We start from the raw sequence: 17,303 nt of genomic DNA, 5'->3' as shown, positions 1-17,303 counted from the left end.
GAACCCAAAACGAACTTCAAGTGAAATGTTGAAAATTTAAATTTTGACTTCTAAGTATAAGCAGGAGCAAGAAGATGGTGGAAAATATTGAATTATATACGCAAACTTTCATGTTGTGCAAGGTCATGTAAACAAACTCATAATCTCAATCGTCAGCGCCGGTGACGTCGTCGCCGGCGGATCATGATCTGCAGCGTCCGGCAGGTGATGGCGTCGACTCGGCATCGATTGCCGGTTGCCCCCGCAGTGATGCCGGCGGCGAAGCTGAGGCAATACTGCCGCCCTGGATATGATCGTGAAGGAGGCGGCCACGGATGTCCTGGCGGCGGCGCGGCGCTCCGACGTCGATCGGCGACAAACTTCAGGGTATGCTTTCCCTGCTCTCGAGGAAGACGACGGCGGAGCGTCGCCCCCGGCGACCGGAGTTTCCTCGGACATCAACAGAGGAAGCGCTGGGCTAATTGCCGCTCATCTTTTCATTTATTCTTTTCGTTTATTTTTATACTTAGAAGTCAAAATTTAATTGTTCAACCTTAAATTTAGGGTTTATTTTAGGGTTTTTTCACTGAATTTTATTTTCTAACCTTGGCATTAGATTGCTATATACATATAATTTTTTATAATTATATTTTATTTTTAAATATGTTGTTCGGCTTTTCCATCAAACATTGGAACAATCGCCTCAATAAGTGCTGGCCGCGCTGATGCACCTCGACGTCGTGGACTAACATTAGCACAAGTGATTTTGTCTTCTTCGGTAAGGGTCTTCACAGTGGGGTGACATGTCAAGTGGCTCAATGTTATCAGCTCAACATGCATCCTATGTGGCTCAAAATTATCAGATTATGCCAAACCACCCATGTCTTATATAGAAACAGGTGTCTTCGTTAGAGGGGAAGAAAAAACATCATGCACTCCGCTACCTGAGCTCCGGCCGCCACCCTTTGTCGTCGGCCCCCCGAGCCGCCGCCCACCTGCTCCGCGCTCCGTCCACGGTCGTTGCGCCTCCTCCACCCGCTCTCCGCGGCGCCTCGATCCGTCGGCGTCTGCTCGCTTCGCCACCGTCCGGCCTCGGTCTGCCTCCTCCGCCCGCCGCTCACCGCCCTCTCACCGTGGCGCCCCGATCCGCCGGTGTCCGGCCTCGCTCCGCCACCGGAGCGTTGTTGCTTGGAGAGAGAAAATGCAAATCCTGGAGAGAGGAAAGCAAAAGAGAGAAGGCTGCTAACCACTTGCAAATAAGGCCACTTGCATTGAGGAAAGGATAGTCTCTATTATTTTTTCCTATGTGGCATGCTAGAGCTACACACGTGGACAACTTGCACTATGAGAGCCCTAAGTGCTTCTCGTTTCTCACACTTTGTTCGATTTTAATGAACAAGGAGATACTTTGTATGTGTCCCGAGTCCCGACACATCTACTTTTGTCAATGATGAGGAAGTCATCAAGCAAGATGCTAAAGGTGATAAATTTTTGTTGATAGTAAGGGAAATAACTTATTAACAATTAAAAAATAATTTATGGACAAAGTTTTATATACATGTTCACGGTGATCTAAAAATAAAAAAAATGAAAACAAACTGCAATGAAAGAACCTTCAATCAAGTAAAATTCAAAATTTAACTTATAAGTATAAACGAAAACCTAGGGATCGAATGTTCCATCGTTCAAAGGTTTTGGGATGATATTGGTTTTTCGAGTTTTAGTTATTGTTGGTGGAAAGAACAGACTCAATTCTACCAGAAAGAGTTGAATCTTCTGTTCTTCCTCCCATAGCGGATCAGAATGGGCGATGGACAACAATCGCTAATCGGTGGTGTAAGTTAAAAACACTAAGCATCATCATTGTGGATGAATGGGTGATGAGACCGTGGAAGGGGTGGGTATAAAGGATGAATATCCGGGAGCCCGTTAGTACACACGCCGTGGTGGGTCGGGTCGTGGGTGCCCGGAATATGTATGCAACATCTACAAGTTGTATTGTGGCAACCTGCTGACCCACATATGGCCTGTTGGGCTATTTGCGGCCAGACTGTCAGCCCGCACACAAGCCGCAACACAAATTGCTGTTAAACAACATACAAAAGATCATTGAAGCCACTTATCCAAATTCCCACGATAATAATCAAAATCGTATACATATACATTAAACATCATAGTGAAGATCATACAGAAAATTGTTGTCATTTCAATAACCCAGTTATACATATTAAAGAACAAGAGTATGATCTATACGAAGCAAACCAAACATCGCAGCCATATACATATAATCAAGATTACTCAAAATGTTTTTCCTACTCATCAAGATTTCTAGGACACAATCACATACGTTGTCTGGATAGTGATGCTTTAAATGATGTAGTGGAGAGATAGATGCATTGTATGCATATATGTAGGCCATGTGAGAGTTGCATTGCGACACCGGTAGACAAATTACCTTTGTAGGCGGAGGAGCTATGGACAATTTGGCCACTGTAGGACAATCTTGTGCAACAATGGAGAAAGATGGGATCGTTGACAAGAGGTTTCGACCCTGACAACGGCGGCATCAGATGATGGGTACGCAATAGATGAAGGAGCCTTGCCAGTGGCAGAGGATGATGGGCAGACGACATGGATCGGCAAGGTAACCACGCTGGTGGTGGAGGACGACGGGCAAGAGATGGGGATCGGCGAGAGAGCCACGCCGGTGGCGGAGGACGATGGGTAGGTGATCGGGATCGGCGTTGGGAGAGCCATGGGGAGTGGTGGCTAGGGTTGGCTCATGCGAGTAGTTTTTTGTGGACGAGTTGGTGGTGTCGCTGGGCTTATTTGGTCCGCTGCATCAGCCCGTTAAAAATAACATGGGCTTGCAGACACTGTTGATGGGCTAGTGGCACAAGTCTAGTAGGATAGCGGCAGGACCTGCGCCACCTGCATCGTTAGCTGCCACCATCTTCAATAGCGCCACCATCACCCAGTTGTCCAACCCTAGCGGTTCCTTCCCGCTCACCCTCACCGCGGCAAGCACCTGTGCTAGCGTCTCCCTCTTGGCCTCCCTCTTCGTCTCACTCTCCTCATCACACTCTGTGGTGGCATTTTCATCGAACGTGAGGGTGACGTAAAGGGTAGACGGAGATGGGCGCCAGCGACGAGGCCAGCAGAGGGGAGCATCATGGTGGAGATCGGCGCCGATGGAAGGGACCGGCGCTTCACGGAGACGTGGTGTGTGGAGGATCAGCGCCGGGACGGTGGTGTGAGCGAGGAAGTGAGCGCCGGTGGAGAGGAGCATATAGAAGTGACATGCAGCGCGGAGGAGCGAAAAAACTCATCTCGTGGTTTCCTGACACCTTATGTAATTAGTTTTTAAATTAGTCATTAAAATAATATTTCGGCATCCCATCAAACATCCGACGTGACACCCAACCCAAAAATTTTCGTGAACTAAATAAGCCCTAAAATACACACCCGTTTCATGTGTGATAGAGACGTGTCGGCCGACCACCTCATGCCTACACCACACGTCTTGTGTTAGCTGGGCTCACCAACGTGCGGCAGCGGCCATTCTCGGCGACGAGTCCTCGCCTCGGTTCTCCCTCCATCGATCGCCCCAAAACCCAAGCTGACGATGACGATGATAGAAACGGCCGGCACATCGACGCCATTAGTCATTACGCCGTGCTATCTCTTTGGCGAGACCCCAATCATTTCTTGCGGTCGTTGTCTTTATTTTTTTTCCCCAATGGGATTTGGAACGCATCTCCCTTGCTGCCTCTGTTTGAAAATGTAATGATTTATAGATTATTGAATATAGATTAAAGTTGAGAAGAAAAAATTATAATATCAGGGCGGGAGAGGTGACCGCCTCGGGCCCTAGCTGGGAGGGGCCAAACCAAATTTATACTTATATGCTCATATGATTTGATTTTTTACATTTATTCTTTTTAAAAATAGATGATTAATCAACTTGCAAAACTATTTAGATGATGATTATATATTAGTTAAGATTAGTAGCTATATCGTTTACTTGTTGGATTTTTTTGTCATAGCCAATATTTAAAATTTAAATTATTTTAAGATGTTTTTATTGTAATTTATTTTTTTCAGCATTGCCTCTTAAACCGATAAGAACACAAATAAAGAAGTTAGTAGTTAGTTATAAATTGTTTTTTGTTGATTCTCTTCATTTTTTATTCATTTTCTATATTTTAGTTTCCAATTTAGTGTTAACATTATTTATCAAAATTTAGAACAAAGATCATATTTCTAGTTAATTCTTCCGAGTTAATACCTGGTTTATGATGTTAGAGATGTTTATTTGTCACTAAAAATAAATAATTATATAATATATATTATAAATAAAAGATATTTAGTCTAAAGAGCTTATGACACTGAGTTCATCTAAGGCCCTCGAAATTATAAAGTCGGCCGTGATAATATCCTACATTGATGAGAGGGTAATTATGGATAAAATAAGAGAATTTTAAAATAGAAGTAATCGATGAGAAACGTGGTACCATAAATATTAGAAATATTTATATTTTGATATAAAATTTAACACAAATGATTAAAACGGAGACAGTATATTTTTCTCACTCTCTTTCTCACGTGTTTAAGGTGTTTGGGTAGCCAACAGCCCCGTGGTTGACCCGCTTCTGGCGGCACACCAGTGACAGTTGGTGCATTTGTTAACATTTTACTGTTGCAGCCCAATTCTTTTTAATCCACCACGTTGCTCGAATCTCAATGTGCATTGGAAAGCCTAGAAACGATTGACACGTGAGGAATTAATTAATTCTTTTCTTATCCATGTATAATTTTATTTTCTTACATCGGTTACAAATTAAAGAATACATGAGTGGGAAAATGTGCAAATTGCAAAGATACCACGTTGATAGCTTTGTTCGTTGAATTTTGGGACAAATGGATAAGCTGCAAACTTGTACTCCCTCCTCCATATTAATATGTACAACAATTTTGGATATAAAATTTGACCATTTATCTATTTATTTATTTGGAACCATCGTTTATTTTATTGTTATGTGTTTTATCCTAAAATTGCTTCAAGCAAAATATAATACTTATTTTTTGAATAAGTCTAAAAGTCAAAACATTGTACATTTTAAACATACTCCCTCCATCCAAAGAGATTAGAATGTTGTTCGCCTTTCCAAACCCGATACATTTGTTCTTGTTTTTTTTTTTCAAATCTACTTCACCAAACTTCAGTACAACAGTTTTTCAAAACAATAATTCTTTATGAGACAAAGAAGATAAGTTAAAAATAAAAACTTTTTGAACGAGATAGTAATGTACATAACGTTAACATAGTGGTAGCAATAATTAGGTTGTAGCTTAAGGCCTGGATTTCCCAGTATCTATATAACGAGCGGGAAAAAAAATACTTTCTCAATCCCAAAATATAAGAATTTCTACCATTTAAATCTTTCGTAAAAATAAATATTTTATCACTATTCATAGTACTGCTTATTATACCAATCATTTCTTATTCTAGATTCTTGATATTTTTATCATCCCCTACTCTCTCACCCTAATGCATTACTTATTATCAAAGAATATTAATCTCTACTAAATAATATAAAAATACTTATATTTTAGAAAAAAAGTACACGCTATATGTTTAAGATCATAAGATCTTCAGTTATTATGTCTTTGATACGCACCAAGCATTTTGTTTGGCCGGTAGTAGAACCACGTTATTCTGTGTACCTAATGCACTGATAGTGAACACGATATTTTGTCCTTAACATCGCACTGTTCACTGTACTTGTCCTCTTGTCAACGTCACAGCTGATCATCGTCAGAGAAACGGGCGATTGTTTGGCTAATTATTAAAGAAAAATCCAGAATTTATTAAGAAAAAGTTTATGTATTTGTTCTTAGCCCCGTTCGGCGGCTCAGTAGTTAACTAACCTCCTCTCGTTTTCCGTGCGTGTATTTCCTAAACGGTGTATTTTTAAAAAAATTTCTATAGAAAAGTTATTTAAAAAATCATATTAATCTATTTTATATTTTTTTAATAATTAATAATTAATTAATCATGTACTAATCTATTACTATATTTTCCGTGTCAGGACATAAGTTAACTTATGCCTCCTATCTATCGAACGTATTAACTAGAAAGATAAGATTGAATAAACTACGATGGAAAAACTCATAAATCCCTCTAAATTTAATATTAAAAATTTGCGAAAAAAATAAAATTGTTACAGAGTGACGTAAAACAAATCGCGAAAAAAAAAAAACAAACCCATCCGACAATCTAAGCCGTACAGTGAAGAGCCATGATTGACGCCGATGCCTAATAAGTGACAGAAAAAATGGGAAATCCGCGCAGAAGTAGGGGAGGCGCGACGCGACGCCACGCCTCGGTCGGCTCTCTTTCTCTGATTTGATTGATCGGCCCCGCCGCCGGAGCTCCGGGAGTGGGCGGGAGGGGGGGATGGACGACGACGGCGACGGAGGGATCCAGGAGGAGGAGCCGCCGCAGGCGGCGCGGCGGCTGACGGCGACGCAGTCGGGGGGCTCGCGGTGGGTGGACGGCGGCGAGGTCGACTCGTCCGAGTCGGCGCCGTGGTCGCTCGAGGACGACCGCTCGCTCCGCCTCTCCGTCGACGTCGAGGAGGGTGCCTCGGCGGCCGCCGCCTCCGCCGGCGGGCCTCTGTCGCGGGTGTCCTCCGGCGCGTTCCGGCGGCGCCTCGGGAATCGGCCCAAGCGGGTGGACTCCCTCGACGTCGATGCCATGTCCGTGCGCGGCGCGCACGGCCACAGCAGCAAGGTGCGTGCCTTTTTTTTTTCTCTCCTGGTGAATACGTTGGTAGAAAAGATTCAACCTTTGACCATTTCTTGATTAGTACAATATTGGATGAGAGGATCGATCGCCTGATGGATTGATCACCGGAGTTTTTAACATTTCACAGATGTTTAGGCAAAATACGATCCATTCTTTTTACCATGCATCTTTCCTCATCTGTGGCTAAATGAGCAATTTTGTTCGGAATCGTGAAACATGTTTCCATCTCGATATTATTGTAATGAAAGAATCAGTGGACTTGATGATGTGATTCACTCGTCTTAGCTGCGATCTGAACCAGGATATATCACTGCTCAGCACCGTGGCTATGGCGTTTCAGACACTCGGGGTTGTCTACGGTGACATGGGCACAAGCCCTCTGTATGTCTTCAGTGATGTGTTCAGCAAAGTGCCCATAAAGTCCGAGGTCGAGATTCTGGGGGCGCTTTCTCTGGTCATGTACACGATCGCGTTGATTCCTTTCGCAAAGTATGTGTTTATAGTTCTGAAAGCTAATGACAATGGCGAAGGTATAGAAAATTTGTTTTGATTTCAGATATGTGGCCATCATGTGAACTGCCTGTCAGCGCGATGTTCTATGAATTTGTTGGTTTACTGATTCTGTCGATACTTGATTTGCAGGGGGCACTTTTGCACTGTACTCGCTGATTTGCAGGTATGCAAAAGTTAGCCTGCTTCCAAATCAACAACGTGTGGATGAGCATATCTCTAGTTTTAGGCTTAAGTTGCCTAGCCCGGAGCTTGAGCGGGCTCTGTCTGTCAAAGAATCCCTCGAAAAGAATCCACTCTTCAAAAACATTCTTCTATTCTTGGTCCTAATGGGAACTTCTATGGTAATCGGGGATGGCATTCTCACTCCATCAATGTCAGGTGTTTCACAAACACAATGTTTCGTGGCCTCTAGTAACAATGATTTTTGTAATCCCATCCATATTGTTCTATTTAATGCTGATCCTCCTCTTTTATCTCATTTGTTCAGTTATGTCTGCTGTTAGTGGTCTGCAAGGTCGAGTTCCTGGATTTGGCACAGGTTTGAGGTTCTCTCTGCCTTTGCCAAAGATCACTAGTTCAAATTTGTTGATTCAATACGTCATTAACTCATTACTGAAGCATTAATTGCCGTTTCATCTCCTTTTCGAGGTTACAAAATATGTGTTTTTTCTATGCAGACGCTGTTGTAATCATGTCAATACTGGTTCTTGTGCTATTGTTCAGCGTACAGAGGTTTGGAACTGGGAAAGTTGGTTTCATGTTTGCTCCTGTCTTAGCATTGTGGTTTCTTAATTTGGGCCTTGTTGGAATTTACAACATGGTTAAATATGATATATCTGTTGTGAGAGGATTCAATCCAGTTTATATCTATTTATTTTTCAAGACGAATGGTATAAAGGCATGGTCATCTCTTGGTGGCTGTGTTTTGTGCATCACAGGTAAATCCTTACTCCAGCAGCCACATTATCAATTCAGGTTCTTGTTTTCATGTTTAATGAAAAAAGTGACAGCTGACCAAATTTTACATTTGCACTAATTGCTGTCCTCAAGAGTCGATAGTTTATCATGAAGGATGAAAATACCCCTCTTGCCTTCCCATGAAACTTTGTCCCTCTATGATCAGGATAATTTATGATTTGAATTTGGATGACACTGCATTCTAAATCATAGTTGATGTCACTCGTTTCATTATTTCTAGATCAAATTATGCCATTTATGTTTGAGTTACTCTGGAAGTTCAAAGTATCATTTTGTTCAGTGAATTACTAACACTAACTCTGAAAGGGATTTGCTTCATACAAGGCATATTTGAATGCACTCACTTGCCTTCATGAATTGTAGGAGCTGAAGCAATGTTTGCAGATCTGGGGCATTTCTCTGTGAAATCAATACAGGTTAACACATTAACTAGTCAATTGAGTCACCTTTTCTAATGTGCTCTGTGTTCTGTGTGATATTTGTCAATTTCTTTGTAGTTACACCTAAACTTTGTTAGGTTTTGTTTATTCCAGGTAGCATTCACAGCTGTGGTATTCCCTTGTTTGCTTATTGCTTACATGGGCCAAGCTGCATATTTGATGAAATATCCATTTGCTGTAGAAAGAATATTTTATGATTCTGTACCAGGTAAAACTTTCAGTTGGCATAGTTGTATTAAGCTGATCAATGTTATTATCACTCCTAGCAATTGTCTTTTCCTGTTCCATTGTGTAAGTCTTCTTTCTGCAATGCAGAAATTCTTTTCTGGCCAGTATTTGTGATTGCTACACTTGCTGCTATGATTGCCAGCCAAGCTATGATATCTGCAACCTTCTCGTGCATAAAGCAGGCCATGGCTCTTGGTTGCTTTCCTAGAATTAAAGTAATTCATACTTCCAAGAAAGTCATGGGCCAGATTTACATTCCTGTGATGAATTGGTTTCTAATGGTCATGTGCATCATCATTGTGGCCACTTTCAGGAGTACCAACGACATTGCCAATGCTTACGGTCAGTAATTTGATCTCAGGGGAATATACAATGTTTTTTTTTGACTAATTGAATGCAGTTTTATCATAAGCAATCCTCTCCATAAATGGCCTCCCAAACTTTTCACCCTCAGACTTGCTATATCATATTGTCCATAATCGATCTGTTGAAACTTCCTATGTTGCAATTGTGATGGAAATGTATAATGCACTCTTGAACAACTTTCAGTTGATAGCTAGCTGCCATTCTGTTGTGCAATGGCAAATACATCTAGTGTGGTGCAATGCCAGCATCTATTGTTTTTCTCAGCAACTTTCTTATTATCGCTCATACTGATTTCAAAATATTTTCAGGCATTGCTGAAGTTGGAGTCATGATGGTCAGCACTGCACTGGTTACATTGGTGATGCTTCTTATATGGCAAACCAATTTGTTCCTCGTTTTGTGCTTCCCTATTCTTTTCGGTGTTGTGGAGTTCGTTTACTTAACAGCTGTTCTGTCAAAGATACAAGAAGGGGGATGGTTACCTCTGGCTTTCTCATCATTGTTCCTCTGCATAATGTACACATGGAACTACGGAAGTGTGTTGAAGTACCAGAGTGAGATGCAGGGGAAGATTTCCCTGGACTTCGTCCTTGACCTAGGATCCACGCTTGGCACTGTAAGAGTTCCAGGGATTGGTCTTGTGTATAATGAGCTGGTCCAGGGAATCCCTTCAATCTTTGGCCATCTTTTGGTCACACTGCCAGCAATGCACTCTACGATTGTCTTCGTTTGCATAAAGTATGTTCCTGTCCCATATGTCCCACTTGAAGAAAGGTTCTTGTTCCGGAGGATTGGCCAAAAGGACTACCACATGTTCCGTTGTGTTGCGCGGTATGGGTACAAGGATGTTAGGAAAGAGGATCATGGCTTCTTTGAGCATCTTCTGGTAGAAAGCCTGGAGAAATTTTTGAGGAAGGAAGCCCTGGAAATGGCACTCGAGGCAAGCGCAATGGCAGTAGAGCGCGATGACGTGTCTGTTGTGTCTGACATACCTTCTTCTCCTGCTGAGTCTGGGGATCTGCATGTTCCATTGCTTTCTGATCAGAGAACAGGCGATGACAATACTCCTATGCTTCCCGCAAGCTCCATCGCAGAAGAAGATCCCAGCTTGGAGTACGAGCTGGAGTCACTGAGAGAAGCCATAGCTTCTGGTTTCACATACCTCTTAGCACACGGTGATGTGAGGGCGAGGAAGGAATCGTTCTTCACAAAGAAGTTTGTCATCAATTACTTCTACGCGTTCCTCAGGAGGAATTGCAGGGCTGGTACTGCAACCTTGAAGGTCCCTCACTCCAACATCATGCGTGTGGGGATGACATACATGGTCTGATTGGAACTTTGCTAGTGCTAAGTGCTGGTGCTGCAAGATTGTTCCTTTTTATTTCCCCTCTCTTTTTATCATGTCCTGGATGGAATTGTACACCAGCTGGTAGTTTAGGGGCTGTGTGTACTGCAGTAATGAACAAAATCACTACTGCTTCTGGCCAACTGCTCAGCATTTTAGTCTGCAGAATTGGCATAGTATGTGCTCAGTTTTTATAATTTATTGTGCCAAGTTATTTATGCGCTATTCTTGGATGTAACTAGAGCAATGTTATCTTCTTCAGCTGTTACCTTATTCCTTTTCCCAGTCGAGACTTTCTCTTTGTTGATCCTGCAAGGCTGCAACCCTGCAAGCTTTAAAACAGTAGCTCTGAATCTGAATCTGAATTGAATCTAAATCAGTTTCCTTTTGGCAAAAGAACACCTGTATCTGGAAAATGGCACCTATCAAGAATTCTGCTATGATTGTAGGAAGGGAACTAAATGGAGCATTCAGATATGTTTATATTTGGTTCGAGACAAGAGGAATTCTGATAATTGGACCTACTGAACATGGAACCTAACATTGTATCAAACCTCTCGATTAGCTCTTGAGCCAGTGTTCTCAATGAACACTCAAAAGCTGCATAGTGACAACGGCCTTCCTTTTTCTCCCCTGAGAGACAGCCATCCCCAACATTCCATCACAGGTCCACTCATCCATGTGTGTCACCTACATGCCAGAACATTTGCAGCAATCAGAGTTGCAGCTCCCCCCATTTTACAGGACATCACACTGACTTCAGAGCACTAATCTTCCTTTCTTTGCAACATGATAAGTGGTAGTAGTGAACATATAAAAAAATGATGACTAACCCTAAATATCTAAAGACACATGAGGGCCATGACCAAATGTTTGGCAGCTGTGTGACCCACTGCATTATTTTCTATTTCCAACTCAGACCTTGATCAATTGAGCACTAAGGGAAGGGGCTGCTACTACTGCCTCTTCTGTCAAAACATTGTCCCCAGGTTATTATCCTAGAAGCACTAAACAACACTATAGCAATCAAAAGAATTGCCCTTGATTGATGGCATGGCAGTGGCACTGTCTCTCTTGTGGCCTACTCCTCAACAATACCTCATGTGCATATCTGCTCTTTGTTCAGTTTGTCCATGAAGTCAACTCTGTTGCAAAGTTCAGAGTGACAACCAGCCAACACCTTACTGACATCCTGTGCCCATCTGCCTGTGAAGAGCACCATTAGTATCATATTGTGGTTTGCAATTCAAAGGAATAGCCTAAGATAAGTAATTAAAAATAGGATAAGATTGTTCAATTAGTAGTATCATGATGTACTAGCATGATTACATGTGTTTAAGAGTTATTGACCTTTGAGGGTTTTAGACCCCTAGCATCAGTGGACGAGGCATGGACCTTTGGTTCTCCCAGGAGATGATTCAGAAGGTTAAATTAAGAAATGGGACTGCCTATGGGGAGAAAATGGATATTGTGCCACATTCAAATAGTGGTTTCGTTAGAATGCCATTCTGAAAACGAGTTTTTTTTAAAATGCCATATTGAGTGAGTGTTTTCAGCCACTTTGCCATTTTTTTTGTTTTTTGAGTTTTTCAATTTTTTTGGCTAATCGGCCAGGCGACATGACGAAAATGCCCCTAGTTTCAGTTGAATGAAACGTGCTGGTCACCATCTGAGCCGACGTCTTCTTCCTCCTAGAACATCGACTGAGCACGAGGGCAAGGGGCGGCACGACGGCTGGGGACACATTTCATTTAACTAGAACCAGAGGCATTTTCGTTACATCACCTGGCTGATGAGCCAAAAAAATTTAAAAAACTCAAAAAACTAGAAAAAATGGCAAAGTGGCTGGAAACACTCACTCAATATGGCATTTTAAAGAAACGCGTTTTCAAAATGGCATTCTAGCGAAACCACTATTTGAATGTGGCAGAATGTCCATTTTCTCGTCTACGAGTGACTAATGAAAACAATTCATATATTCAACAAAAAGTCTCCATTGTATTTAATTTGTACGGATTTGTAATGTAATTAAGGAATTGTAGTTTGAAACAAGAAGCGCTCCCATGGTATCCGGTTCCGTTCCTTAGACAATGACGTACATAATTTAGTACATTTTAAAAACAAGGAGCTGTACTCTTTTTCTGTTCTTTTTTATTTGATGTCGTTGATTTTTTATGTTTGACCTTTTATCTTCTAAAAAGTTTATATAATTATTAATTATTTTGTTATAATTTGATTTATTACTTAAAAAACTTTAAAAATAACTTATAATCTTACATATTATATAAAAATATTGAATAAGACGAACGATCGATTAGAGTTAACGGCCGTATTCAAAGTGGGCCGCACTGCTTGACCATATTTATTAGTTACTACTAATCACGATGAGATCATATTAGCAGATAAACAAATCGTTTTGGAAGGCGAGAATTATAGTTTATAGTTTTTTAACCCTGGGGTGAGCTGGACTTATCCGGTTGGATGCAATCGAACGCCGTGGCGTGCGTAGTCGGGCAGCTGCGTCGCCATCACGGCGCCAACGCCAAATTTCCCCTCTTTGGGAATCACTGCATGCAGGGGCGGATTGGAAAACGAGAAAAAGGAGAGGGGGCTGAAAGATGGAAAAAGTTAATCAGTTCTTCTAACCCGAATTCTAGATCCACCGCTGACTGCATGCGGTGAACAGTGAATATAATTTTTAAAGAATAATAAAGATATTTAAATATAGATTTAAAATGTAACGATGTTAAATATAAAAAATAATATAGGATGCAACTACAAATAGATATAGGTAGGAACATAGAGGTTTAACATACTTTGGTTGCAAAGATGTAAACATGTGAAGACTTCGTACGAGTGGATGCTGGAGGGGGGAAGACAACGGTTACGGAGAGATATGTTAATTATGTATGGAAATTAGTAATGTGATTTTCTTTAATTGTTAATTTTCATTGTCTAAAGAACATCTTCTGTGTTGGAAACTATCTATTGTAGCTTATTTTGAAGTAAAGGTCAAAATTTCCATTATCTAAAAAATTAGAAAATTATAGTTTGTGAGTTTTGATGTTTTACATCGGCAATTAATATAGATCCACCGCTGACTGCATACGGTGAATAGTGAATATAATTTTTAAAGAATAATAAAGATATTTAAATATAGATTTAAAATGTAATGATGTTAAATATAAAAAATAATATAGGATGCAACTACAAATAGATATAGGTAGGAACATAGAGGTTTAACATACTTTGGTTGCAAAGATGTAAGAATGTGAAGACTTCGTACGAGTGGATGCTGGAGGGGGAAAGACAACGGTTACAAAGACATCACATCGTATATACGGACACACATTTAAAATATTAAACGTAGTTCAGTTATAAAATAAATTACAAATTCCGCCAAGAAACCGTGAGACGAATTTTTAAGCCTAATTAATCCTTTATTACCATATGTAGGTTACTGTAGCACTTATCGTTAATCACGTAGTAATTAGGCTCAAAAGACTCGTATTACGATTTTCCCATAACTATGAAATTAGTTTTAATATTTATATATATTTAATGCTCTATTTAGTTGTCTAAAAGTTCGATGTTATGTTTTTAAAAACTTTTTAAAAACTAAACCGGGGAAGAGGGGTAGATCCTCAAAACTTGGGGGGAGAAGGGTGAAAAAAAGAGTTTGTCTGTCAAAAGTGCGCTCCAGCTGTAACTAGTGGGCCCAGCACACAGCCCACACTCACTGACATGTGGCTCGCACTCAACCATATCGGACATGTTTCTGTGCTAATCCGTGTGAGAGCCGTACATAAATCGGCTATAAATATATTTTAAGAAGATAAAAAAAAAGATTTATAGTCAGTTATAATATGAACTTAAAACGCAAGACGCAATGTGTGTATGATAGGTGAGATATGTAGTATATGTTTTATAGGTAGCTATCGTATAAATTGGCTATTTACTACCTCCGTTTCATATCGTAAGACTTTCTAGCATTGTCTAAATTTATTAATTAGAATACATATAATTTTATATAGAGAGATTCATTAACATCTATATCAATCTTGATAATGTTATAAATAAAGTGTTATATTATGAAGAAGCGAGTAGATTGATAAATTAGAGCTACTAGTTAGCTATATGATTGAACTTGATCTAAGCTAATTATAAATATATTTTAAAGAGATAAGAGATAAGAGAGAAGAGCAATAAACTATTAATTTATAGCTAGCTATAGTACGGACTTCAAAACGTAGCGTGTGTATGACATACGAGACCATATATTAATGTTTTGTAGATAATTATTATATAAGCTGATAAATCAGAGCTGAACTATTGAGTTTGCTCTGACAATGCTCGGGACAGCAGTTGCTCAATGGTGTGGGCCCCACTTCATCAGCCGGCCAGAGTCTATCCACTCCTGGTCTTCCTGACGCTTTCGCCATCAGCATTAATTAAATTTGGTCTTTTGTCTAGTATACGTATTTAAGGGCCAGCTAGTTCTTTTGCTACTCCCTCCGTTAAAAAACTTTATTTTCTTAATCATTTATCTTATTTAAAAATTATATAAAAATTATACAAAATTAATCACGCGTAAAATACTATTTATATTTATCATCTAATAACAATAAAAATATTAATCGTAAAATTTTTTAAATAAGATGAAAATGTAAACATTATATTAAAAATTAAAAAAATAAATTTATTATAGGACGGAGGGAGTACTTTATGACGGACGCCTGTATTTTCTAAGTGCTAAACCATATAGTTTTTTTATAAAAAATTATATGTAGATATGTTTATTATAAAGATAGATTTTAAATTTTATAGTTGTTAATTTTATGTTTATATTGTTCAATAGCTATTTATAAAAAAAAACCAGCCATACTCCCACGGTACCTTTTCTAAATCAAACATTTTTTTTATTTTCTAGCGTCAAGTATCGCTCTTACAGTTTGACAATATGCTAGTGTATATTATGAAATTAGTTCTGAATATAAAAGCATAAATTTTGTTATGTTAATTTATACAATTTTTAGAAATTAACGACCAAAAGTACAAATTTCTGATTTAGGAAAAATGTAAAATGGTAAGTAATTTAAGGTGGAGGGAGTATCCAGCAATGTCTAGTTCCAAATATAAGACTCTTAGGTTATTTAGCAAATCAAGGTCGAGTCAAAAGACTCTTTTGTTCACTTCATTTGTCAAATTTTGAATTGCTTACGTTCTCTTTCTAAACAATTGATTCATTGTAAAATTATTTGAATAAAATAAATAATAAATATCAGTAATTCATGTTTATATTATGATGAAAAAAATTAATTTAAAAAATACTTATATTTTGGAACGGAGATATTAATGTCTTCTCTAGTGGTTAAATTGAACTAGCAATATGATGCGGCTATTATTTTGGATTTAAAAAATCAAATTATTATACAGGGATGTAATTAGCTAAAATTTGTATTTTCTGAAAGTGTATATAGCTAAATTTAATATTGTGCCGACCGGAAAAACACGTGCTTTGGAGAAATTGCCCCTCTTATAATTCCAGTTATGTGCATTTGATTCATTGTGCACCCATTTTTTTTCTGTCTTCCCTTATACTTATGCTTATAAACCAAAATTTTAATTTTAATTTTTAAAATTTTTAATTTTTCATTAAAATTTGTTTTTCAACCTTGGTTTTTACAACGGTAAAAATACATGCATACACAAGTTTTATTTATAAAATATTTTTTATTTGTGAATATATCGTTTGGCCGATCGCCCTTCGGATCAACATTAAGACAAGAAATGGATACGCTTGTCATTTGATTAATTACCTGACGAGGACGCCAAGAGAGAATGTCAACATCGGACACAACAAATCAAAATCTGAAGATATATATGCAGATAGGCTGTATCTATGATGCCCTTTTGCCCTGTTGCGTTGATCACAAAATAGACCATTAAACTAATGGCAAGCTGTCATTAGTTTTTCCTTCTTAATTTTCGCTGGATAAAGAGATATATACGGCCTGCTGCTTATATTATTAAAAGCAGGGTAAAACACAAGTTGCCATTGTTCAGTACAAAGAACTGAAAAACTTTTTGCAGTGTTCAGCTGGTGTGTGCGTAGAGATATTTATGTCAATGATGTAATGAACAATATATTTATTTCTAATCATCGCATGAGAAAGATCGAAACTTGCAACTCTTTTTGATGTGTGCTGCTGTTTCTTGGTGTCAACGACTAGCTACGGTTTTAGCTGTGTAAAGTCCACTTTGAGCAATGCTACTATTAAAAAATAAAACACATCCTTCCGGTTCTAAATTCAAGTTTTTTTTAGCCTTTTCATCCTTTTTTTTCAAAAGAAAATACTATATAACTAATATAATCTTTTGCAGAAATCTAATTCATCTTGTTTTCAGAAAAAGAAACTAAAGCTACCCAGTCTAGTTAAACGAATGCCATCACTCTAATATGAAATGACTTCTTTTCTCGATATGTTATGAATGAAGCACATCAATCAATTTCTACAAATTTCATAGAAACGCTAATTTTTTTTCCAACCCTTTGGTCGAATGCACTGAGGTTTAAAGAGAACAGCATGTATATTTTAAACTGTGATGGCGTAAGAAACAGGGTCGTATATACTCTGAATAT

General features: G+C 39.1%; 1 protein-coding gene across 1 annotated transcript; it reads left to right on the top strand.

Annotated features, from left to right (window-relative positions):
• Positions 1–6,302: 6,302 nt before the first annotated feature.
• Positions 6,303–10,947, top strand: LOC102712661 (potassium transporter 23). The gene is made up of 9 exons (XM_015840844.2): positions 6,303–6,775; positions 7,092–7,320; positions 7,433–7,681; positions 7,791–7,841; positions 7,981–8,241; positions 8,645–8,697; positions 8,815–8,929; positions 9,037–9,291; positions 9,624–10,947. The coding sequence occupies exons 1-9, from the start codon at positions 6,440–6,442 to the stop codon at positions 10,643–10,645; spliced, it is 2,571 nt and encodes an 856-aa protein (XP_015696330.2). The 5' UTR covers positions 6,303–6,439; the 3' UTR covers positions 10,646–10,947.
• The last annotated feature ends 6,356 nt before the right edge of the window (positions 10,948–17,303 follow it).

This window comes from Oryza brachyantha, chromosome 9 (genome assembly GCF_000231095.2).
Source record: "Oryza brachyantha chromosome 9, ObraRS2, whole genome shotgun sequence".
Taxonomy (NCBI): domain Eukaryota; kingdom Viridiplantae; phylum Streptophyta; class Magnoliopsida; order Poales; family Poaceae; genus Oryza; species Oryza brachyantha.
The sequence above is the reverse complement of the archived record's forward strand: the minus strand, read 5'-3'. Positions and strand labels throughout refer to the sequence as shown.

Coding starts and splice junctions, on each gene's coding strand:
- LOC102712661 (XM_015840844.2), top strand. CDS start 6,440: ATGGACGACGACGGCGACGGAGGGATCCAGGAGGAGGAGCCGCCGCAG. Junction 7,321..7,432: donor AGCTAATGACAATGGCGAAG/GTATAGAAAATT, acceptor CTTGATTTGCAG/GGGGCACTTTTGCACTGTAC. Junction 8,698..8,814: donor TCTCTGTGAAATCAATACAG/GTTAACACATTA, acceptor TGTTTATTCCAG/GTAGCATTCACAGCTGTGGT.